The sequence below is a fragment of the Myotis myotis genome, unplaced genomic scaffold (assembly GCF_014108235.1).
Source record: "Myotis myotis isolate mMyoMyo1 unplaced genomic scaffold, mMyoMyo1.p scaffold_m19_p_7, whole genome shotgun sequence".
Taxonomy (NCBI): domain Eukaryota; kingdom Metazoa; phylum Chordata; class Mammalia; order Chiroptera; family Vespertilionidae; genus Myotis; species Myotis myotis.
Window position 1 is genome coordinate 94,421,691 of NW_023416379.1, and position 26,189 is coordinate 94,447,879.

General features: G+C 48.9%; 1 protein-coding gene across 1 annotated transcript; it reads left to right on the top strand.

Moving 5' to 3' along the window:
- Positions 1 to 1,936: 1,936 nt before the first annotated feature.
- LOC118660487 (DLA class II histocompatibility antigen, DR-1 beta chain-like) lies at positions 1,937 to 11,476 on the top strand. Its single transcript, XM_036317961.1, has 6 exons — positions 1,937 to 2,065; positions 7,192 to 7,461; positions 9,371 to 9,652; positions 10,313 to 10,423; positions 10,864 to 10,887; positions 11,164 to 11,476. The coding sequence occupies exons 1-6, from the start codon at positions 1,966 to 1,968 to the stop codon at positions 11,175 to 11,177; spliced, it is 801 nt and encodes a 266-aa protein (XP_036173854.1). The 5' UTR covers positions 1,937 to 1,965; the 3' UTR covers positions 11,178 to 11,476.
- Positions 11,477 to 26,189: the final 14,713 nt, after the last annotated feature.

Here is a 26,189-nt window from a genome sequence, read left to right on the forward strand (position 1 = left end):
GACCAAGTTAACGGCCTTTAGGCTCCTCCACGTGAATAGGCGCTCACGTTTTGAACAATAGGAATCCTCTGTCATGAGGGAGGCGGCACCAGGGTTTAGAGATGCTTAGGTGGGGCCTGGCCAAAAAGGGTGGGAACCACTGCTGTAAGATCTGCCCTCGTAGCTGTGCATTGCATCCTGGTGACTTGTGTATTCCTTAGCTGGAAGTTTGTGCCTTTTGACCATCTTCCTCCATTTCACCCCTCAATTGCAGTCATTTCGCTGCAGCATGGTCGGTATCCTGTCACTAGACACATGCAGGCACATGGAGGACTGCGCGTCAGAGCTGGGGCGTGAGAATTAATGGGAACTTCAATGGACAGCTGTCCTTTCAAGTCCACTGAGTATCTGAGAGGTACATGTATGTTAGTATAACATGTGCTGATTATGTAACGTAGAACTAGATGTTCTAAATCACATGATGACATCAAAGGATGTACTTCCTAGTTTCCCATTAACTTCCATTTCCTGAGCACTCTGTAATAATTTCATTAGCAAAGCCTTCTTCTATCTTTTCCTAGAATAAAGCAAGAGCAGTTGACTGAATAAGAGGACATGCCCCCAAGAAAGTGAGAAAATCCTAATGGGGACCAGGAGGAAATAACTGAATGCTTTTCACATAAAACACTAGCTGTTCTAACGCAGAGCTGCTGGGCCACAGGCTGGCTTTGAGTCCTTCTCAGTCTCCCAGCCCCTTGAGCACTTTGGTTTGGACAGTTGGCCTGATCACGCTGGTGGGGTAAGTGCTGTCCAAAGGCACGTTCCCTCCATCCCACACAGATCGCCTCCTCTGGCCCCTTTCTCCAGTGTGTTCCCGAGGGGCCCTGAGCTCAGTGACAGCACCAGGAGAGAAACCTGAAACACCTTTCACACGGGATAAATTATTGAATAAGTTTCATTTTCCTTCAGTGACATCCCCTCTGTAAAGAGTCACCAGTTATACTCTCCAATCAGCAGCTACAAGCCTGTCATGTCATCAGTTACTAGGGGAAGCTGCTCCTTGAGGTGTCCCCTGAATCACAGCCTTTCCCAGTATTGAAACACCTGAAAGATCACAGTGGTTTTAACTGTGAAAGGCTAAGTTATTTCCCCTAATCTGCAACACTAAGTTCAGGGACAACAGCGAAATAAGCCCCTCAGAGAAAGACAAGCCACTCCTGCTCGTCAGTGAGACCCACATAATCTCACTCATATGTGGAATCTGATGAACAAAATAAACTGATGAACAAAATAGATCCAGAGACATAGAAGCACAGAGGGAAGGTAGGGGACGGTGGGTGGGTGGGAAGAGATCAACCAAAGAACTTGTACGCCTGTATGCATAACCCAGGGACACAGACAATAGAGTGCTGAAGGCATGCGGTGGGGGTGAGGGCGGGGGAGGGCTAGAAGAGGTCAATGGGGAAAAAGGAGACATATGTAATACTTTCAACAATAACGATTTTTTAAAATGAACAAAATTGAAGGCCTCCTAACTTGCAATCACCTCCCTCATCCTCTCAGCTCCCAGCACACACACTCATCCATTTGCAAAACAGCTCTGTCTGCAGTGAGAGAGACCAATGCTCCCAAAGGCTCCAACTTGTGTGCTCATCACTGACAGCGCAGAGCTGCCTCACAATAGGGCCCAACACAGTGTTTCTGACACAACCAGACCAAATCTTCAAAGCACTAAATCAAAGCAATTTTTTAATGGAGGAAATTCTAAGTTTCAGAAGAGGAACTTCCTACTGAATCTCTGACCAGCAACTGATGATGCTGTTCATCTCTGATGCTGGTTGGTTCTCAGTACTGAGATGACCCAATCCAGGAACAAAGAAATGAGTTCCTCAGTTGGTGTTTTGGGGGATGTGGGTGGAGAAGGGTCACAGCCCTCACTGAGTGAGACCCCCCTGCTCCCTGCCCCTGTCCTCTCTGAGCTCCAGCATGGTGTGTCTGCGGTTCCCCGGAGGCTCCTGGATGGCCGCTCTGATGGTGATGCTGATGGCACTGAGCCCTCCCCTGGCTCAGGCCAGGGACACACCACGTAAGTGCACCTTGGGGGTGAGCTGTTGTGGGGGGAGGAAGAAAGGGAATTAGCTTTGTCACTGTGTCCAGGCCATGTCCCTTAGAAAATGGTGGCATTTTCTTCAGTGGCCACCTGCCTTTATCACATGGATCCCGATTCTTTCTACCACAAAAGGGGCTGGTGTTGGTCACTACAAGATGTACAAGGGGCTCCATGTATCTCAGCCGTTTCTTCTCACCTCGCCTCCAGTCAAATCTCCCCAGTCTCCTGTCCCCTTTCATCAGAGTCTAGAGAGGATTGAGAAATAATGATCTCAGACTGATTCCCACCCAGTGCTCCATTTATTGTATTGAGTTATCCCCAAAGGAAAGTTTCTCTGGCATTTTATGGGGAGTAAAAAGGAATTAGAGGGTCTCTCTTTGAGGACCCTGTGTTCTGTCCTCAGCAGAATCTGTGATGTTGGTGCCTCTCCCTACTATGTGAGATGTACCAATGGGACTCAGCACCATCTCCTTTCCTTTCTTCCTGAGCCCCTTAAGAAAGAAAAAATTCATAAAAATAATTGCTTTAAAAAAATACCCCAGGGTTATGGGACAGAGAGCATGGATTCACCTGACATCAGTTCAAGTGCTAAGGGAGCTCTCCCTGAGGAAGTGACACTTGAGACCTGGATGATGAGAGAAGCCACCATGAGAAGATCTAGGGGACAAGTGTCCCAGGGAGAGGAAGAGGGAGAGGCCACAGTGTGGGAACGTGTTCGCCGTGTTGAAGGGGCAGGAAGAAGGTTAGCGAGGCTGCAGCAGGCGAGCAAGCTGGGGAGTGACATTGACATAGGAAGAGGCTGGGGAAGACGGGAGACAAATCATATTGGGCCCTGACGGGCGGGTAAGAAGTTTGAATTTTATCTGAAGAGACATGTGAACTGCTGAGGGTTACAGGGGAGTCCAATATATTTATTAAAAACAATAATCCCAGCTACCAGGGGGGACTGGATTGCAGGGTTCACAAGATGAGTCAGGGGCCCTTGAGGAGCACCCAGGTGACGGGCTTGGGCGTCAGTTAGTGTGTGCGGCAAAGGCAGCGGGAAAGGGGAAGTGAGCAGATCTGGGGGAGATATTTCCACGACTTGTTCTGGATGAAATGGGGGAGGAGTCAAAATCCCTAAGGATTTATCCTCAATAATTTGAATAAACTTGGTGGAGCTGTGTATTGAGAAAGGAAAGACTGTGTAAGAAGTAATTTGAAGGGGGTGGTTAGGAATAAAGGTTTTGTGTAAGTTTCAAATGATTTTAACATTTACGTGGAGCTGTCAAGAGGTCAGTTGAACACAGGAGCCTGGATTTCATGGCCGGTCAGGGCAGGGGTGTTTGTGTTGGTGTCATTGACAGATGTGCTGTGTTAAACTCCAGGGAAGTGAAGGAGAGAGAAGGGGAGAGAGAGAGAGAGAGAGAGAGAGAGAGAGAGAGAGAGAACAAGAAGAAATTAAGGGTTGAGCCCAGAGGACCAAGGGCCAATGAGAGCAGAGGAGACTGAGAAGGGGTGCAGTGTGTTGAGGAAAACCAAGAGAAGGTGATGCAGGGCAGTGAGGGGAAGTAGATTTTTCCAGGAGGGAGTGGCCAGGTGTGGTGAGAACCACTAGGAGGCAGGGAAGTGAGGACATGCAGAGTAGTGACCACTGGGTTTGGTGGACATGACATTCACAGACAGTGGAGTATATGAGACAGAGACTGATTGGACCGTTGAAGAGAGGACGGGAGCTGAAGATGTGACGGACGATTACAGGTGCCTCTGAGCAGCGACCTCAGGGAGACTGTGCGCTGGGCTCAGGGAGTCAGGGGACCTAAAGCATAAGAACAAAGGAGCCTGAAGAGAAGCTGGGGGACGTGAGAAGCAGAGATGCTCAGTGATCAGCGAGGAGCCATGGAGTGACCTTGAAGGCAGAGGTGACTGGTTATGAAAGCCACCAATTCCACAGCCACCGTTTATTAGTGACCAGAGCAGACAGTCACCACCTGGGGAGGAGGGTGGAGGCATCGACAAGACAAATCTGGTCCCTGCGGCCTGGAGCAGCGTCACATGGGCAGTTACTGTGCACCAGGCCTGCATTTGAGTGTGTGACTCTCATAACCATCCTGTCTCACCTGCAGCAATTACAGATGTAATCACCCATGGAATCTGATTCAGAGAGTTTAAGCAACTTACCCAGACTCACAAGGTTAGTTGTAGAGCCAGGTGACATAGTCTAGGTCTCAGTATCTAGAAAGTCCCTCTCTTCTACGTCAGCATAGTCCTTTCATATTAGGTGCATGTATATCCTGTTATTATACAGACACCAATGTGTCTGTCCTTGTGTCCAAATGACATTTAGTGATAAAACTGATGAAAGACAGTTGCCATATGTTGATAAAGACATTATTTTCTCTAGAAAGTTAAGGAGTAGAAAGATCTCATGACCCTGCATTTTTAGGGGTTATAAGAATTAAAATAGAAAGTTATTTATTGATTGCTTATATGATCAGCAATAGGAAGAATCACTATTTAATTCCACACTTAACAATATCCTGTGAGGAATACAGTATCAGTAAATCTATTTTAGAGATAAAGAACAAGGCCCATGGGCGTTACAGTCTGACCCAGTGGGAGCTCATGTTCTAATTTAGGTTCCTCATTCTAGAGCCTGGGCTTCCACCCCCACTGTGAACAGGGGCTTGGCTGGGTCTGACTTGCTGCTGAGATTTCTGATGTTCCCATGGGCCAGCGTGTGTCTCAGGGTTGGGGGCAGCAGGTGCAAGGGCTGCCAGTTCCAATACACAGGAGGAATTTACATCCATTTTGCATTTACACCTTGAAAAGTTCCATATGGGCTCACACTGTGTGCAGACTGTCGTGGGCACGTGAGGAACACAAGGAAGTTTAAGTGCCCTCCTCCGCCTCAGATTCCATCAGCGGGGGGGGCTTGTGTTGCCAAAGGAAATACAGGATGCCCGACTTAAGCTGAATTTCAGAGAAACAACAATTATTTTTCTGAAATTCCAATGTAACTGGGAATCGTATGTATTTGTTTGCTTTATCTTTCAGTTGGGCCCATGAGCCTGGCCTGACAGTGCTGAGCACACAGGCGACAGTGAGCAGCAGCTCACACATGTTTATTTCCAGCTTCTCATGTGTCAGGAAGGTGCTGGAGAATCTGTGAAAAGTAAGACAGACCTGGTCTGACCAGAGTGCCCTCCCCTCTGCCATCACTTCTACGTGAAGGCCTCCACCTAAAGCTGGGACCTGCTCCTGTTTGTAATCTGTCTCTGTGAGGGGTCATCTCAGCTGCTCCCCTCCTGAGGGACCCGCCTGTGGAAATGAGAGTCCACATCCGGCCAAGGCTGGTAACCTGATGCCTCCTGGTGTTACTGGGAGCAGGAGGCAGGTAGAAAGTGAATTAGTTGGGACTTTGAACAGGAATCAAATGGCCGTGGCTGTAGCTGCTCCTGTGGACAAGCAGTGGGCCAGTGGCCGGGAGATTATGAAAGAAGACGATGTGGAGGATAAATGATGACCTGGTGACTGGTTAACAAGGCAAAGAAACAGGTAGATCTTGGTCCTGAACAAGTTTATTTTCCTGGAAAAATAGTCTGCACTGGAACCAGATTCCTAAAGAACATAAATGTCATATAGACCAAGCCTTTCCACAGACACAATATTGGCTAAATTTTTATTGTCACTCTCAGCTGCTGCATAATCAACAGTGGCTTTTTCACCCCAGATTTTTCAGACGGTTCACCACCCCTTCCCCTCCTTCCCACCCCTGGGACGTCTGCAATATGTGAAGCCATGTCTGCTGTCACACGGGGGTGTCTCTGACAACTGGTGGGGATGCCGTGTGCAGCCCACTGTGTACACAACACCCACCCCAACCTCACAGAGTCATCTGGTCCGAACGTCAATAGTGTGAGGGTGAGAACACAGCTGGACACCGGCTGTTTCTGAAAATTCTAGACTCACACTTTATACACACGCACCTTCCAATGCAGCTCTTCACGGTTTAAGAAAAAAGCTAGACAGTTACACAAAGTCACCACTTTCTCGTTGAACCCACTCAATCACTTGAAGTTTAAAACCTTCCTTTTTACTTTCCCTTCTGCGATGTTAGTCAAAACGTCATGAGTTGTGGCCACATCTCTGCTGACCTTCCACGTCTCCCCTCCATGAGTCGTGCATCGTGGGGAGCCCCCTGTCCTCAGTCAGGGCCTCCCATTTCTGCAGGGACTCTCTCCACACCAGCGATGGTGTCAGAGCTTCCATCCACCACCTGCTTTCACCACAGGTGTGTTCTGTTCTCTGCGCTTCCTGGGTTGGAAATGAAGGAAAGAGAGGGCACCCTATTGGGATTAGGGTGTAACCCCTGAACCTTGTCAGTGCTTTCCCTTACATGCAGCAGAAGCCCCCCTAACTCACCCCCATGCTCTCAGCACCCGCCTCCTCCAGGCTCCTGTCCCCTCCCCCCCACTGTCTGGGCTCAGAGCCTGTTCTCTGGTTTCCCAGGAGGCACATGGGTTCTCTCAGGCTTTGCAGGTGGCATTGCCTTCACCTGAGATGTGCCCCTTCCCCCACATCCTGTCACTCAGAGGCCCTGGCCCCGCCCCTGATGGAACTTGGACCCTGTGGTCCCTGCTCCAGGCGCCCCTTTCCTGCCATCTCCCTCCTGTGTGGACACGCCTGTGGTTGGGTTGTGATGGGCACTTTGGTGAATTCTAAGCTGCAGAGCAGAGGGCGATGCCTGGTTACCTGCCTGGGTCCCGGGGCAGCTGGGGCCTGGCACGAGGTCCCTGCCCAGATGGTGACAGGAGGAGGCGGGTGTGGGGAAGGGAGAGGCTGGGGGTCAGGAGGGAGGCATCTAGAAGGAGGCAGTGATGGCACAAGTCCTGGCCCAGCCTAGAGCCCGGAGCCCCGCGGGGCAGTTCAGTGGGTGCCCAGTGGCTGAGGGTCCCAGGGGTCTCCCTGCCCTGCGGCCTCCCTCCAGCCCTAGATGACAGGGTCCCCGGGTGCTGGCAGTGGGGGTGCCGGGTCCTGTGTCCCCACCGCCTGGGGGCCCCCCATTGGCCGGCGTCGCCATCTTCTCTCACCCGCGTGATGGGTCCTTCCTGTCCCCGCAGCAAATTTCCTGGAGCAGGCTAAACAGGAGTGTCATTTCTCCAACGGGACAGAGCGGGTGCAGTTCCTGCTGAGATACATCCACAACGGGCAGGAGGACCTGCGCTTCGACAGCGACGTGGGGGAATTCCGCGCGGTGACCGAGCTGGGGCGGCCCATCGCCAAGTACTGGAACAGCCTGAAGGACAGCCTGGAGCTGAGACGGGCCATGGTGGACACCTACTGCAGACACAACTACGGGGTGTTGGAGGGATTCCTGGTGCCTTGGCAAAGTGAGCGCGGGAGGGGGGGGGGGGGAGGGGGTGGAAGAGGAGGTGGGAGTGGGGGGGGGCGAGGGAGGGATGCGCACACAGGGCTGTGAGGAGCACCCTGAGGGGCCTGAGGGCGGCTGTGGGACCCTGAGGTCCTGTCCTGTGTAGGGCGTTTCCGGGGTGCCCAGTCCTGTCCAGTCGGGGGAGGGTTTGGGGAGCAGCGGGGAGGGAGTGGGGGAGGTGGGAGGAGGGAGTCGGTCTGTCTTGGCCAACCCCCCCTGACCCTGAGCCCTGGAATAGGGGTGCTGGGTGCACAAGCCTGTCCCTGGGCGGAGGGTCAGGCTGGGTGTGAGGGGCGGGGCCTCCGAGGCACCTCTGGCCTCTCTGAGCTCCTTTCAGGTCTCAGTGTCTTGTTCCCCCCTCAGTGCCCCTGTGTTTACAGAGGGGGTGATGGGGAGCCAGGATCTGATTGTAATTGTGTTACTTAACACACTGATGTCACATCTACACAGGCTGACAGCATTTAAGTCATTACATGTTAACTGTTTAGAGTTCTGACAAACTACTTTGCATTCTGTTTTAATCTTTTTCAATATTGCCAAATACTCAGGTGAAAATTTGTTTTTTACTTTAAATTTATCCTTCTTTGATTTCTAAGGTTCGTGAACATTTTTCACGTATGTGTTGGCTAATGGCTGTTCCTGCTCTAGGAATGGCCTATTGTCCGTCATCCCTGGGGTCCGGGCCTTTTTCTCAGTGATTTTCCGGGTTCTCCAGGCAGCAAGAGGGACACTTTGCTAACATTGGTGCAGCATTTTCTCCAGTTCCTGGCTTGTGTTTTGATTCTATTTTATTACTTTCCATGTTAAGAATTTAAACATCTTTAAGGAAAAGAAATGCACTCAGAAGTTGCTGGCAATGATTTACCATCAATCTTAAATCGACCTTTTAGGACCCACGTTGTTCCTCCTCCTCCTTCTCCTCCTCCTCCTGCTCCGCTTCCTCTCTCTCCCCCTCCACCGGCTCCTCCTCCTCGTCCTCCTCCAAATCTGTATTTATTGGGCCTGGCCTCAGGCAGGAAGCCAATATGTTAATGAGTACCAGCCTCTGCCCTGAGCTCAAATGTCATATTGAAAAGAGAGACAATTATAAAAAGACAGGAATTCCAATAACAGGCTGGCTTCTTTTGAGAAGAAGCGGGTTGCTCAGTGAGTGTCACTGTAAGTGGTATAATGATGCTGCCCTGCTCCTCCCTCTCCCTCAGGACTCAGCCCCGGAGCTAGGGAATCACCGTCCTTCCTGCTTCCAGGGGAACCACCTCTGTGTTCTCAGGTGTGATCACATTCCCAGGACTTCACACCCTGAGTCCCCATCTACCCAAGCTGTTCCCAGTTTCTCCCCACGGCTTTCCTTATATTCTCTCTCCATATGTGATAAACAGCTGACATAGAGTGACCGCTACGTTCCAGCCGCTGTTGTACATGTTTCAGGCCCATTGATCCTCATATGTCCTTAAGCGGTGAGTTAGCATTATCACCCGCTTTGCAGGTGAGGAGCTGAGCAGAGAGGATCCCCCAGGATCAGCCAGTAAGAGGCACAGCCTAGATGTGACCAGGCAGCCCTGCTCCAGGAATCACACTGGAACTCACACACTCTGTGCCTTGCAAAGATTTGTAAACACTTCATTCAACAATGAGTAACTGTTTCCAGATATGAAAAATCCCCCAAATGTCCTCAATGTCTCTCAAACCCAGCGGCCTGGGCTGTAGGCAGAGAGTCAAGGCTCATGGCACTACCTCCTGTGGGGACACAGGGTGGATATGACAGGGGAAGCCTAAGCCTGGAGCCTGGGACAGGAGACGAGGCCGAAAGGGAGCAACCAAGGGCCTGCCTGTCCTGCTCACGTCTCCCTCCACCTTCTCTGTCCCAGCTGAGCCCACAGTGACCGTGTATCCTGCAAAGACTCAGTGCCTGCAGCACCACAACCTCCTGGTCTGCTCCGTGAACGGCTTCTATCCAGGCCCCATTGAGGTCCGCTGGCTGCGCAACGGCCAGGAAGAGGAGGCCGGGGTGGTGTCCACGGGCCTGATCCGGAACGGGGACTGGACCTTCCAGACCCTGGTGATGCTGGAGACAGTTCCCCGGAGCGGGGAGGTCTACACCTGCCAAGTGCGGCACCCCAGCAGCACCAGCCCTGTCACCATGGAATGGAGTGAGATACCTTCTGACCTCAGAAGCCTCCCCCCACAGGGGCCTTTGCTTGTCCCTGAGGGTCAGGGTCCCCTCTCCCCACACCCCGTTTTCCTTTGCTCATGTCTCTCCTTCAGCACAGGCCCCAGGGCAGGCCTGTGATCACTTCTGTGAACACCCATAGCCCTGGGAGGCCACCATGCCTGCCTGCTTTGAATTTCCCACACTCTCCCCGTCATGGTGCCCCTTGGCCCTGGGCACCATCCCCTGTGGCCTGGGCGGTGCTTCTGCCTGCGCTGAGCTGCCCCCTGGGATCTGGGAAGAGGCGCGTCCTCCACAGCGTGGGGACCTTCCTGCCACGGGAGAGCCCTGTCTGCTGTGCCGTCTGCGGCTCTGTCACCCGGGCCAAGTCCTGGAGGTCACCAGCCCCGGGCTCCACAGCCTCAGAGGCCGAAGCAGTGGCCTTGGGTCGGGAGTGAGGGGACCTGAGGCCAGTGCCTGGGCCTTGTACCTGCTCAGTGTGACCTCAGTCTCTTTCCTGGAAATGGCTATTGTTCTGCTTCTTCAAGGTCACCTTACCCACTCCCCAACCCCCTTCCTCCCCGCAAGCTCTCAATCCCAGGGTCTCCATTAGAGAAGTTGGTTTGGGCTAAAACCCACTGAAACCAGCTTCTTCTCTCAGGGGCCCAGTCTGGATCCGCACAGAGCAAGGTGCTGAGTGGAGCCGGGGGCTTCGTGCTGGGGCTGCTCTTCCTCGGGGCGGGGCTGCTCATCTACTTCAGGGCTCAGAAAGGTGAGGAGTCTCTGGCAGCCGAGACCCCGAGATGGTGGGGAGAACTGGGGCTTTGCTGGGTGAGCTCTGGGTATGGCAACGCAGTAGAAGCCACTCTTTCCCTGTCGGTCTCATGTTCCCTGGAAATGCAGAAATAACCAGCTCCCGGTTCTCAGGGTGGAGACATGAGGAGTCATGGCTGTGGGGTTAGAGAGGGGTTAACACGCACGGGGATTTGGGTGCAGATCCTGGGGCACATGGAGGAGCAGGCCCTGCGGTCACTAATGACACTGGATGTGACGGCTTCGGGGCCACTGCTCTCAGCTTCTGCTCTCGTCCCTGCTCTGGTGGCAGCGGGTGGGGGTGCTGCTGGAGAAGCTCAGGTGGCCTGGGCGGGGACCCTGTGTTTGGGGTCACACTTACCTTCCTATCTTTAAGTGGCATCTTCCTTCTCTTCCCAGGACACTCTGGACTTCAGCCCACAGGTAAGGCTCTCTAATCCTCTCTCAGGGACGCATTTGATTTCCCTAGAACAGAAGGTGCAGGGGAGGAGCCAGGGGACAGATAGTGGGGAGCCTGGGTGTGGCTCTGGCCGCTTGCACTGCAGGGTCTCCTCCCGCCTGGTGAGAGGCAGCTCTGAAGCAGCTGTGGCTCCTGTGGCCTCAGAGCTTTTCTTCTCACTTGGGAGCCCCAGCAGGAGGCCTGGGAGGGCAGCGCCCCTGCTGGCGGGGCCTGGGAACAGCACTGCCCTCTGTCTGCAGGACTCCTGAGCTGAGGTGGCCATGGCGACATGAGCAGGAGAGAACCTTCTGTCCAGCCCCTTGGCAGCCTGAAGAGGTTTCCTGCTGGGCTCTCACTCCACAAGGAGAGCCGCCTCGGGCTCTGGCTGGGTCCTGGCTCCTGACCCCCCAGCAGCTCCTCCCTGCTGGTTCCTCCCACCCCTGGACCTGGAGGCTCCAGTGTTGACTGCAGAACCTTAGCTCCATCCCTCCCTGTCCCTGTGTGTTCAACCCTCGCTGTCTGCTGAGCACATTAGCTCACCTCTGCCCACATTTCTTTACAAAATGTTCCGCAATCAAATATGGAGTGAAACCATCTGTCTCGCATGGATTCAAAGGCAGGAAGTAGAAAGAAAAGAGAGGATCTCACCACAACACAACAATGATTTTCACTTATTTTCCTGAAACTTGTCATGTGGGCATCTGGAAGGTTTCTTTGTTCCCATCCTGCTTTTTCATGAGTTTTCCCTCCTGTAATAGGCCTGGTTCCTGAGCGAGGAGAGAGCCTGCCATGGACCTGAACAGAGTGGTCTCCTACATCGGTGTGTCTCAAAGACGAGCATACACGTTCCCTTGCTCCTGCGATATGGAAAGGAGACAACAAGTATAAGAAATGCAGGCTGGCCCAGGTGCTGTTGCTCAGTGGTTGTGTGTCAACCTATGAACCAGGACGTCACCCTACAACTCTGGGTCAGGGCAGGGTTTCTGGCTCTATCCCCAATGGAGGGTGTGCAGATGGCAGCTGATCAATGATTCTCTCTCATCATTGATGTTTCTATCTCTCTCTCCCTCTCCCTTCCTCTCTGAAAGCAATAAAAAAAATATTTTTTTAAAAAGAAAAGAAAAGCAGGCCACTTGTAAAGATCTGATGTCTTCACTGTTTCCATATCCATGTGCTTTTTGCTCTTTTTTCTCTGATTTTTTAAAAGAAGGTACCTAAACCCAGTGCCTCTTGAAGTCCCCTTTATGAGACTAATGGTGGCTTCCGCACTTCAGTCTTTTTGTGTCTCAGATAAAATGCCTGCTGTGCTGACTCTGCCTTGAGATGCACCTTCCCCTTGAGCAGGTCCCGGAGGCCATCAGGACAGAGCTGCCACTCTAGTGGGAAAGGTGCGCTTCTGAGGCCTCCAGCTTGTGGGCAAACGCACTGTCTGTCACAGGAAACCCTGTGTGCACCTGATCTGAGCACCAACCAGGGCCCCTGCTGGGCCCCCAGGGGAGCGTGTGGCTCCCTGATGTGCCACCAGCGTGCGATCCTCTGCCCTGGAGGGACCGTGGGAGACTCCTGTGGGGTGGCCTCCCAGTGCCTGTGAGCACGGAGCAGCAGAGTTTTATGCAGCGTCTTGTTTAATAAGATAGAGGCGGAGAAAGGACATATAGATAAACCTGCTCATTTCATCTGCCTATTTATTTTCTACCTACCAGTCATCTATCTATGGAAACAGGGGATGGATTTTTTAAGTGGTTGTCTACAGGGCAACATGAGGGAATAGGTTGAAGGAATCTGTACTTTTCTGAATATATATCTTACTTAATAGTTTTAACTTGAAGAACATTCAAATATTTTATGTAATAATTTAATTCAAAAGTTTTAAAAGGCAATACATAAGAAGAAAACAACAACAACAAACTATAGCAATAGAAACAAACTGACAAGAAGTAGATGATGGGAAACAGATAAAACAGTAAATCAATCAAAGGTTCCCAGTCCAAGACGACAGTGCAGGAAAGCCCTGAGCTCACCTCCCCCCATTTCACATTAAATTGCCACCTGCAGACAGAGCAGCTCCCCCTGGAGAGGAAATGAGGGCTGACTGAACAACTTCTGCTCAACCAACAAGAGAGAAATCCCATAGACACAGGGGGGAGAGACAGAGACATGGCACCATGGAAACCCTACCCCAGCACTGACCTGCAGTGGGCAGGGGTCCCTGAGGTCGTATGTGCAGACTCGCCCAGTCTGTGTAAAGTGAAAAAACAGTGGCTGAAAGGGCACCTAGACTATAGGGAGGAAAATCCATTTACTAACAGAGAACATTTGCAAGTGGGAGGGGAACTGCAGGAACCCCCTCTGGTATCAGGGGCACCAGGAAGAGCCAGTAATTCATTGACACTCTCCCTCCCCCTTGATCTCATGGGCAGGACATTATTCAGGTGCTTCAGCCAGCCAGCCTTGGAGGTCAGGGTGCACATGAGGCCCAGTCCCCAGACCCCAGGTTCACACCAGCTCTGTGGCTTGTCTCCAGGACTTCCACTCCCACTCCAGTTCCAGCTCAGGCCCCTTACCCCCAGGGCTCCCCATGGCCCACTCCCACTCCAGCTCCAGCTCAGGGCCCCTTACCCACAGGGCTCCCCATGGCCCACTCCCACTGCAGCTCTGGCCAGCCTGCTAAAGACACCTGGCTCACACAGTCTACAAGAAGAGGCTCCTAAACAAGTCTCTCTTTCAAGACTGGGAGAGGTCGCTGTTTCACCTAATTCATAGAAACAAACATAGAGAGAGAGAGACAGCCATAAGGAGGAGACAGAGAAATGTATTCCAAATAAAGGATAAGGAATCATAAATAAATAAATACATACATACATACATACATACATACATACATACATACTACTAGTCAATAAAACAGACATAAGCAATTTACCCGATAAAGAGTTAAAAGTAAACACTGGTGATAAGTATGCGCAATGAACTCACAATAAGAATCGATGAATTCAGTCAGAACGTCAACAAAGACATAGAAAAATATGTAAAACAACCAATCAGAACTGAGGAATACGATAATTGAAATGAAAACAAAAATACTCTGGAGGGAATCAACAGCAGATTAGTTGAGGCAGGAGAATGAGTCAGCAAGCTGAAAGACAAGGTAGTGAAAGTCAATAAGAACAGCAAAAAGAAAAAAACTAATGTTTTCAAAAGTGAGGATAATTTAAGGGACCTGTGGGGAAACATCATGTGTGCCAACATTTGAATCATAGGGGTCCCAAAAGGAGAAGAGAGAAAGAAAGGGATGTAAAACCTACTTAAAGGGATAATGACTGAAAACTTCCCCAATCTGCTGAGGGAATCAGACATCCAATTCCAGAAAGCACAGAGACTTCCGAACAAAATGAACCCAAAGAGGCCCCTATCAAGACACATCACATTTAAAATGCCAAAAGTTAAATAATCTTAATGGCAGCAAGAGAAAAAGCAGCTCGTTATGTACACAGGATCCTTCATAAGACCAACAGCTGATTTTTCAGCAGATATGGTAATGGCACAAAATATTCAAAGTGATGAAAGGCAGAAACCTACAACCAAGTATACTCTATCCAGAGAAGTTAGCATTCAGAATTAAAGTAGTGATAAAGAGTTTCCCAGATAATCAAATGATAAAAGAGTTCTCACCACTCAACAAGCATTTAAAGAAAAGTTAAGGGACCTTCTTTAAATGGAAAATAACAAAACTAAAAACAAGAAAATATTGGAAAGAAAAAATTTGCACTGATAAAGGCAAACAGTTGTAAGTGTAGCAGATCAACCAATATAGAGCTAGAAGGAATATTAAAATACAAAAGTGGTAAAAGCATGTGTAACACTGTAATACATTAAGAGATACACACACAAAAGATGTAAAATATGATGTCAAATACATAAACATGGCAGTGAGTAAAAAATGTAGTTTTAGAATGCATTTGAGCTTAAGCAACAATCAACCTAAAAAACATTGCTATAAACATAGCTTGTTATATATGAATCTTATGGTCACCCAAAACCAAAAATCTATAATACATACAGTTAAAAATGAAGAAAAAGAACCCAAACAATACACTAGGAAGTCATCAATGTACCAGAAAAGAGAGCAAGAGCCATAGCTGGTTTGGCTCAGTGGATAGAGCATCAGCCTGTGGACGGAGGGTCCCGGATTCAATTGCAGTTAAGGGCAACCACAGTTGCAGGCTCCTCAATGGCCCAGGATCTGGTCAGGCTTGTGCAGGAGGTAACCAATCAATATGTTTCTCTCACATCAATTTTTTCTCTGTCTTTCCCTCTCTCTGAAAATCAATGGAAAAATATTCTTGAGTGAGGATTTTCAAAAAAGAAAAGAGAAGAAGAAAGTAAGAAAAGAACTACAAAAGCAACCAGAAAACAATTAATAAAATGGCAATAAGTATACACCTATCAATAATTACTTTAAGTGTAAATGGACTAAACATTACAATCAAAAGACAGGGTGATTGGATGGATTCAAAAACAAGACCTGTGCATATGCTGCCTATAAGAGACTCATTCAGTTTGAAAGACAGATACAGGCAAAAAGTGAAGAGATGGAAAAAGGTATTTCATGCAAATGAAAATGAAAACTGCAGTAGCCGTAGTTATGTCAAACAAAATAGACTTTAAAACAAAGACTATAATAAGAGAAAATAAAGGGCATTACATAATGATAAATGGATCAATCTAACAAAAGAACATAACATTTGTAAACATCTATGCATTAAATATTAAAACCACCTAAATATTTAAAGCAAATATTAATAACATAAAGGTAGAGTTGACTGTAACACAATAACATCAGGGAACTTTAACACCCCACTGACATTAATGGATAAATTATTCAGACAGAAAATCAATATAGAAACAATGGTCTTAAATGACACATTAGAATAGATGCACTGAACAGATACAGAACATTCCAGCCTGAATCAGAAGAATATACTTCATTTTCAAGTACTCGTTGACCATTTTTCTAGAATAGACTCCATGCTAGGTCACAAAAAAGTCTCAATAAATTTTTTAAAACTTGAAATCATATCAAGAATCTTCTCCAATCACAACAGTATGAAACTAGAAATAAATCATAAGAAGAACATTGGGGAAAAAAAAACACATGGACACTAAACAACATGGAACTAAACAAATAATAGGTTAATAAAGAAATCAAGGAGTAAATAAAAAAATATCTTGACACAAATGAGAAAGAAAACACAACAATCCAAAATCCTTGGGACACAGCAAAAGCAGTTCTAAGACAGAAATTCAAAGCAATAGGCCTACCTCAAGAAACAAGAAAGAATTCAAGCAAACAATCTGAACTTACACCTAAAGTAAGTAGAAAAAGAAAAACAAACAAAGCCCTAAGTGAGTACAAGGAATGAAATGATAAAGATCAGAGCAGAAATAAATAAACTAGAGACTAAAAGGATGATAGAAAATATCAATGAAACTAGGAGCTGGTTCTTTGAAAAGATAAACAAAATACATAAAACTTACCCAGACTCATTAAGAAAAAAGAGAGAAGACCTAAATAAATGACATGAGAAACAAAAAATGGAAAGTGACAAGCAACACCACAGAAATACAAAAGATTATAAGAACACTAGAGGCCCAGTGCATGAAATCAGTGCATGGGTAGGGTCCCTAGTGGCTTCCAGCTGCCAGCTGGGGCCTTCCTTCATTCCACACAGTCCCCTGGTGGTCAGCGCATGTCATAGCAAGCGATCCAACTCCTGGTCGTTCAAACTCCCAAGTGGACAGTTTGCAAACTCCCAAGAGGACAGTTTGCTTTTATACATATGTAGATACTATGAACAATTATATGCCAACAATTGGACAACTTAGGAGAAATGAATAAATTCTTAAAACCATATAATCTTCCAAGAGTGAATCAGGAAGAAACATAAAATTTGAACAGACTGATCACTAGAGTCAAAATTGAATCAGAAAAGAAAAATTCCCAATAAACCAAAATCTAGGGCCACATGGCTTCACACCTCAATTTTACCAAGCATTCAAAGAAGAATTGATATTTATCATTCTCAAACTATTCCCAAAAATTGATGAGAGGGGAAAGTATCTAAACTTATTTTATGAGGACAGCATATCAAAACCAAAGACCCTGTCAAAGAAGGAAGAGGTGGAGGAGGAGGTGGTGGAGGTGGAGGAGGAAGAGAAGACAAAGAAGAGGAGGAAGAAAAAGGAGGAAAAGGAGGAGGAAGAAGAGGAGGAAAAGAAGTAGAAAATAACCAACCCATATCCCAGATGAACACAGATGCAAAAATCCTTAACAAACTATTAGCAAACGGAATTCAGCAGTACATTAAAAATACCATGCAGCATGTTCAAGTGGGATTTATTCCCAGATTGCAAGTTTGGTTCTATCTCCACAAATCAATGAACATGATACACCACATAAACAAAATGAAGGATTAAAAAATCATATTATCATATCAATAGATGTAGAAAAAGCATTTGACAAAATCTAGCATCCATTTATTTAAAAAACTCTCAGCAAAGTGGGCATAGAGGAAACATACCTCAACATAAGAAAGTCCATACATGAGAAACCCACAGCTAAAATCATACTCCATGGTGAAAAGATGAAAGCTTTTTCTCTAAGATCAGGAACAAGACAACAATGCTCACACTCAGCACTCTTATTCAACACAGTATGGTTATTCCTAACCACAGCAATCAGACAAGAACAAGGAAAAGAAATAGGAAAGAAAGAAGTAAAACTTGTCATTATTTGCAGATGACATAATACTACATCTAGAGAACTCTAAAGAAACCACCACCAAAAAAAAAAAACAAAAAACTATTAGAACTAATAGTGAATTCATTAAAGTTGCAGGATACAAAATTAATATTCAGAAACCTGATATTTCTATCCTATATAATAAAGTGTTAATATGCAAATTAACCCTCATGCCCTCACAAGATGGTTGCCTATGACCAGCCCGGCAGGGGGGTTAGTGAGAGACGACCAAACTACTGAACAAGCAGGTTGCATGGGGCATCCAGACAGGTGGGGGGGGGGGGCATGAGGGGCGACCATGCTGGCAAGGGGGTCAATTGGGGGCAACAAGGCCAGCAGGGGGGATGCAGTCGGGGGCTATTAGGCTGGCAGGGGGAGCTGTGAGGGGTGACTAGGCCAGCAGGGGTGGAGGGAAGTTGGGGGCAACCAAGCCGGCAGCAGCGGGGGCATACAGGCCAGCAGGAGTGGCAGTAAGGGGTGACCAGGCCGTCAGGGAGGGCAGTTAGGAGTGATCAGGCTGGCAGGGAGGGGGCAGTTGGGAGCAACCTGTCCAGCAGAAGAGGGCAGTTAAGGGTGACCAGGCCAGCAGGGGAGGCAGTTATGGGGTATCATGCCAGCATGAAGAGGTGGTGAGGGTCAATTAGGCCGGCAGAGGGGGGCAGTTAGGGGCTATCATACTGGCATGAAGAGGCAGTGAGGGTTGATCAGGCTGGCAGAGGGGGGCAGTTAGGGGCAACAAGGCAGGCAGTCAGGTAAGCAATTAGGAGCCACAGGTCCAGGATTGCCAGAGGGATGTCCAGATTGGAGAGGGTTCAGGCTGGGCTGAGGGGACCCCATCCCATGCACAAATTTCGTGCACAGATCCTCTAGTAGACAAATAACAAATGATCAGAAAGAGAAAGTAAGAAAACAATCCCATTTCTAACTGCATCAAAAAGGAGAAAATACTTAGGAATAAATTTAACCAAGAAAGCCATGGCCACTGTTGCTCAGTTGGTTGAGCTTCATCCCACAAACTGAGAGGTCACTGTTCTATACCTGGTCAGGGCACATGCCAGGGTTGTGGCATGTGAGATCAATATCCAGTAGGGGATGTGCAGGAGGCAGCTGACCAATGGGTCCTCTGATAAATGTTTCTCTCTCCCTCTCGCTTCCTCTCTCTTTCTGAAAAAAATCAATAAAAACATTTTTAAAAAATGCTAACCAAGGAATAAAAAGACTTATACTGGGAACACTATAAAACATTGATCAAAGAAATTGAACAAGACACAAATAAATGGAAGGATATACCATGCTCTTATATAGGAAGAATTAACATCATTAAAGAGTCCATTCTATCCAAAGCAATCCACAGACTCAATGCAATCCCTATTAAAATACCAATGGCATTTTCACAGAACTAGAACACACAATCCTAAAATTCATATGGATCTACAAAAGATCCCAAATAGCCAAAGAAATCTTGAGAAAGATGAACATAATTGGAGGTATCACACGCTCTGATTTCAAATATACTACAGAATTATAGTAATCAAACAGTGTGGTACTGACACAAAAACAAATACATAGTTCAATGGAACAGAGTGGAGAGTCAAGAAATAAACCCACTCTTATCAGGTGAATTAATCTCCGATAAAGAACGCAAGAACATACCATGTGATAAAGATAGTCTCTTCAATAAATGGTGTTGAGAAAACTTGACACATACATGCAAAAAAGATTAAACTAAACCACTTTCTGACACCTTATACAAACATGAGCTCAGCATAAATGAAATACTTAAATGTAAGACCTGCCACTATAAAACTCCTACAAGAAAACATAGATTCTTTGGCATTGATCAGAGCAGTATTTTGTTGGCTATGTCTCCTTGGGCAGAGACAACAAAAGAGAAAAAAGGGGGTTGGGGGGACTTGCCCTGGGCAGTAGCTCAGTTGGTTGGAGCCTCATGCCTTACACCAAAAGTTTGTGGTTTCCATCCTTGGTCAGGGCCCCTGGTTGGGGCACATATAGGAGCCAACCAATCGATGTTTCCTTTCTCTCTCTCAATCTCTCTCTCTCTCTCTCTCTCTCTCTCCCCCCTCCCTTCCTTTCTCTCTAAAATCAATAAGCATGTCCTTGAGTGAGGATTAAAAAAACGAAAGAGACCTTGGCTAGTGAGGCTCTGTGGTTAAGTGTCAAACTATGAACCAGGAGGTCATGGTTCAATTCCGGGTCAGGGCACAAATCCAGATTGTGGGCTCAATCCCCAATGCCTGGGTTTGGGGCTCCATCCCCAGTAGGGGGCATGCAGAAGACATCGAATCAGTGTTCTCTCTCATCATTGGTGTTTATATCTCTCTTCCCGCTTTGAAATCAATAAAAATATTTTTTTAAAAAGAACTCCATCAAAAAAAATACCAAAAAAATAAAATAAATAAATAAAATAGGGACTCCATCAAACTAAAAACTTTTTCACATCAAAGGAAACCATCAATAAGATAAAAATGCAACCTGCTGAATGGGAGATTATTTGCAAATGATTCCTACAATAAGGGGTTAAGATAAAAAATATATAAAGAATTCATACAACCCAACATGAAAAGACAACCAATCCAATTTAAAAATGGGCTGAGGACCTGAATGGACATTTTTCCAAAGAAGACATACAGACGTCCAACAGATACATGAGAAGATGCTCAACATCACTAATCACCAGGGAAATGCAAACCAAAACCACAATGAGACATCACCTCACACCTGTCAGAATGGCTGTTATCAAAAGACAATAACAGGTGTGGGAGAGGCTGTAGAGTAAAGGGAACCCTCGTGCACTGTTGGTGGGAATGCAAATTGGTGCAGCCACTATGGAAAATAATGTAAAGATTCCTCAAAAAATTAATGTGAAATTATCATATGACCTGGCAATTCTACTGGGTATTTATGTAAAGAAAGAAAATGAAAACACTAATGTGAAAAGATACATACATCCTATGTGCATTGCAGCATTATTTACAACTAGGGGCCCGGTGCATGAAATTCGTGCACTGGGGTGGAGGTGTCCCTCAGCCCCGCCTGCACCCTCTCCAATTGTCTGTGGGCACTGTCATCTTCGAGGGTGGGGCAGTCAATTAGCATATTTCCTCTTTATTAGATAGGATCATTATCTTTAAAATATTGGATACTGTACCTGCCATGGTCTTGACAAACCAGTAAAAATGCAAACCCAAACTAAAAGTGTCATAAAATAAACTCCTTAAACAGGAAGTTCATGAGACCTTGGAAAGGTGATATCATGTGGTAGTTTCCTCCTTTTTTCCTTCTCTTTATTTTCTTGATGTTTCATCTTTTGTCCTTTCTTTCTTTTCTCCTTTTATTCCTTTTCTCTCCTCTCTTTCTCTGAACTTTTCCATTGGTAGACTCATCAGTGCTTGAATCTGTCTCACTTCCAGAAGACGAAGAGGAAAACACACCGTCATCTGAAGAAAAAGATGACCTATGTTGGGATCGGTGGTGTTTCTGGTTTTGCTCTTTTCTTGTTTGTTTCTCATTCCTGCCGGCCCGGCAGCTTCGGGACGTGTGCGTGGGCACTTCTTATTCGTGTCTACAAACCTGCCTGCCTTGGTGAGAACTGTAGGGACAGGCCTTCCCGGGTGGGCTCAAGCCCGGCCCGAGGTGCTGAGGAACCAGGAGGGGAGCGCCCACCACCGCCGCTGCAGAGCCCAGACCTCCGGACCGCGGGGTGCTCTCCAGTGATGTAACTGCAATGTCGCAGTTTCCCTTCAGAAATTAGTTGTAAGTTACTTCCCATGTGAAACCGACCTCAGACATTTCCTTTGCGGTTTCTGAAGTTTTTAAACAAAACCCATTGACCTCCCTAACCGGGTCACAAGTTTCTGCCCAATGGGAGAGGTTTGCTGGGTAGCATCGCCCAGATACCCGCCTTGGTCCTCCCCCACATCACTCGGCTGGGGGCGAGGGAAGTCCTGAGGCTGACTCCCCAAGGCTGCTGCTGGGGCAGGATCACTCACTGGCAAGAGCAAGGTTCCGAGGCTGAGACCCTGAGGCTGCTGGGAGAGGACCGCTCTGTGGGGACAAAGATGCTTCCAGAGGCTGAGACCCTGAGGCTGCAGGTGTGTGTGGGGGGATCACTCCGTGGGGACGCAGGTGCAAGGTTCTAAGGCTGAGACCCTGAGGCTGTGGTGGGAGTGGCTTGCCCAGTGCTGCCAGGGTAAGTCCCTGTGAAGAAGGGGCAGAAAGATTTTGGGCAAATAAGCCCTCAGAGGCAGTTCTGCGGACTGCGCATTAGGACCATGTTGTCATCTTTATAGAAAGAAACTTGGCGGTAGCTTCCAGGGCAGAACCAGGCCAGGCTGGTTCATGTCATGGGCATGCCTGTCTTGGGGCGGCAGCTTCCTGCGGCTGCTTCTAGTTCTGTGGTGCTGGGTGCCACGGCAGGTAACATGGAGTGAGTTAGGGTGGGGTGGGGGAGTTGTCGCTAGGCAGACTCTCCCTGGTCAGCTACTTCGAGGGTCCAGTCTGAGGTCCTCAGCCACCTGTGCCTTAACAGTCCCCAACTCTAAGCTTTCCTTTGTGGAATTGTAGGAATTAATTAAACCGATTTGAAAATTTCTAAGAAATTGCAAGAGACCAGGATAGTCAAAATAGTATTGGAAAGGAAGAACAAAGTTGGAGGACCTTATACGGATTAAGGAGGGGCCATGAACTAAGGGCCCCTGTACAGGAGATACCTCCACCGAAAAGGAATTTTTGTTTTTGTTTTTTTATAAAGGGTCAGGAGGGCCTCTGGGCAGCATTCCACCAGGCCTCTCACTGCCCACTCTCAGCAGCCACCCCCCAGGACTGGGGGACTCCGGCGGGGCTAAGAGGACTGGGTGCCGCCATCTTTTTGACAGAGTGATGGTTAATTTGCATATTAGCCTTTTATTAGATAGGATCGCCAAGAAAGCCAGTCAACCTAGGTAGCTATCAATAGACGAATGGATGAAGAAGGTGTGGTGCATACATATGATGGAATATTACTCAGACATGAAAAAATTAAAACCTGCCCTGGCTGGTTTGGCTCAGTAGATAGAGCATCGGCCTACGAATGAAGGGTCCCAGGTTCAATACTGGTCAAAGGCACATGCCTGGGTTGTGGGCTCGATCTCCAGGGGATTTGTGCAGGAGGCAGCCAAGCAATGATCCTCTCTCATCACTGATGTTTCTATCTCTCTTTCCCTCTCCCTTCCTCTCTGAAATCAATAAAAAACACATTTTTTTAAAATGAAATCTTGCCATTTGAGGCAGCATGGTTGTAAAATATTATGTTTCCTGACATAAATCGGACAAAGAAAGACAAATACCATATGATTTCACTTACATGTAAAATCTAAAACACAAAACAAAGTGAAACAGTGCCTGATGCCAACGCCAGCATGTCAGCAGGGCTGAATCATCTGGAAATGGCTGAGGGCATTTCCCAAACCTGAGAAGGATGATTGTGGCTGCCAGGCAACTGAGGGCATCTTAATCTACATGTTATTGCCTCCTCCTGGCCAAACACCTGAACAGCCGAAGGCAATTTTCCCCAAACTGACAATGGATTGTGTATAGGAAACCCTACCCTTTGATGTGTATGTCTACCTCGCCTTAGGACAAATTGTGTAAATAAAAAGAAAGGGGTCCTCAGACTAGGAGAGCTTAGTTCCTTTAGCTGAGTCTTCTCTGACTCCCCAACATGCCTTTCAAAATTATATTTCGTCTCTGGGCTCTTTATGAAGTTACACACAGCCCTTCTCCAGATTCCTGAACCCTTCTAGATGCTGGAATAAGACCCCCGGAAAAACAGAAACAAGCTCATAGATACAGAGAATAAATGCACGGTTGCCATGAGGGCGAGGTGGGGAGGGATGGAGAGGGGAAGGGACTGACCACAAGCTGCCAGTTACACAGCGAGTCATGGGGTGTGACATGCAGCGTTGGGGAGATGGTCAGTGACACTAATGACCATGTGCGGTGACAGATCCACTTCCTGTGGTGACCACTCTGTAAGGTATCTGTGTTCAATCACTATGTTACACACCTGACACTAACATAATACTGTTTGTCATTTATAATTAAACACTAATTAACTAAAAAATAAAATAGCTGCCCTGATGATACTTTTTAAAAATAAGAGTGAATGGCCAGCGCCACTGGAGGGCTACCCCCTTCACCATTTGCCTCCTGACAGGGAAGGTTTAAGGGGAGCCGAGACCTGGGTGGCAGGACCAGGGACATGCCCAGCTGAAGGTGCAGGAACTCGGAAAAGCTACAGCCCTGACGCCTGGACACTGGGAGCTGGCTGAGGGCTGGGCACTGGGGGCTGGCTGAGGGCTGGGCACTGGGAGCTGGCTGAGGGCTGGACCCTGGGGGCGGGGTGAGGGCTGGACACTGGGGGCTGACTGAGGGCTGGACCCTGGGAGCTGGCTGAGGGCTGGGCACTGGGGGCTGACTGAGGGCTGGACCCTGGGGGCTGACTGAGGGCTGGACCCTGGGAGCTGGCTGAGGGCTGGACACTGGGAGCTGGGTGAGGGCTGGACACTGGGAGCTGGGTGAGGGCTGGGCACTGGGAGCTGGCTGAGGGCTGGACACTGGGAGCTGGGTGAGGGCTGGACCCTGGGGGCTGACTGAGGGCTGGACCCTGGGAGCTGGCTGAGGGCTGGACACTGGGAGCTGGCTGAGGGCTGGACACTGGGAGCTGGGTGAGGGCTGGACACTGGGAGCTGGCTGAGGGCTGGACACTGGGAGCTGGCTGAGGGCTGGACACTGGGAGCTGGCTGAGGGCTGGACACTGGGAGCTGGCTGAGGGCTGGGCACTGGGAGCTGGCTGAGGGCTGGGCACTGGGAGCTGGCTGAGGGCTGGACACTCGGGCTGCCTGGGCAGCTGCAGGTTGTGTGGAGGACAATGAGGAACCCAGGCAGGGGGGTGTCATGGACAATACTATGAGGCAGAACAGACTCTCTGAGCCCCAGGTCATCAAAGGAGGGGACGGTCAGGAGAGCCGGGGAAGGAGCAGCAGCAGGCCCACGCCCAGGGTCAGTGAGGACAGAGAGGAAACAAGGAGCGCCACCAGCTTCCTCCCCCCATGAAGCCTCTCAACTCAAACAGGCAGACAGTGCCCAGTGGGCGGCCCCTTTGGCTGGAGCCTCATCCCATGTCCAACAAGGAGGCGGTTCCCTTCCCTGTGAGGGCACATCCCAGTGCAGGTTCCATCCCTGGTGGGGCCCCTGCGGGAGGCAAATGATCAATGTTTCTCTCTCTCCTTTCTTCTCCTTCTGAAGTCCATTAACATAGCCTTGGGTGAGGACTAAAGAAATGATTATGGCTCTCTACATAACAAAATAAATAAAAAATCAATATAATTAAAAAGAAGAAAGAAAGCAATTATGGAGTCACAAGAGGCCTCAGGAAGAAAAGCAGGGACTGGGTCCTCTGAGCCCCGAGAGGACAGGAGCGCCTCTCCTTGGCCTCCCTCCCGTGAGGGGGACAGAGGGGACTGTGAGGGCCCCACGTTGCCATGAGCACAGGTAACTGTGACCCCCACTTCGAGGTGACAGAGACCAGCGCCCAGGCCCCGCCTACCATCCATGGCTTTGCAGACCTGCGGTCAGGAGCCCAGCCAGCTGTTGGGTGAGAGGGGCGAGAGCTCCAGGTGCGGGCAGCGAGGAGACCCCCACGCTGCACCTCCTGCCCACAGAGCCTGACCCGGGGACCGATGCCCTCCTGGGTCTCTGAGCCTCGGCACCCAGCTCCGCCCACAGCCTGTTTCCTGGGGCCATGGGGGAGCCGGGAGGAGGTCCCCCCAGAGCGGGTCTGAGCACCAGGGACACCAGCTGGCAGAGAATGAAGTACCTGCCTGCTTTGCAGACTTTGAATGTGGAAATGACCTGGAACTTTCCTTCAGGAGAACAGGAAGGGGAGGGGCATTGCCTCCCAGTCCCTTAGGAAGCCTGGGGCAGGCCCTCCTCCCTCATGTCCTGGGAAGGATCCTGCAGTGACATCAACCCCTGGGAGAGCACAGAGCCCTACTTGCTGCCCCCCTGGCTCTGCCTCACCAGCACCTCCCTCTGCAGGCGGGGCTGGCACCAAGGAAAAGACCTGGCAGAGGGGGAGATGCTGAGCCTGTGGCCATCAGAGAAGCAGCCTGCACCCTCCAAGGAGCTCAGACCCTGGGGACCAGCATCATGCAGGGTGCGGTGAGGGCAGGGCCTGCGCCAGGATGGCTGCTCCTGCAGGACCCAGGCCTCCCCCTCCCTCCAGATCGCTGCCCGCAAGAAGCTCAACTCTATCCTCCACCAGAAGGACCTGCAGGGTCAGCAAGAGGACCAATGAGTCAGCACAGGCTTCTGGCCAAGCTGTGGCCTTCGTCCCCTGACTAGGCCTTAAAGGACGGATCGATACAGCAAACTGAAGGGGGAGGGAAGGTGTGCACCCAGCCCGCAGATCTTGGACATGAAAGC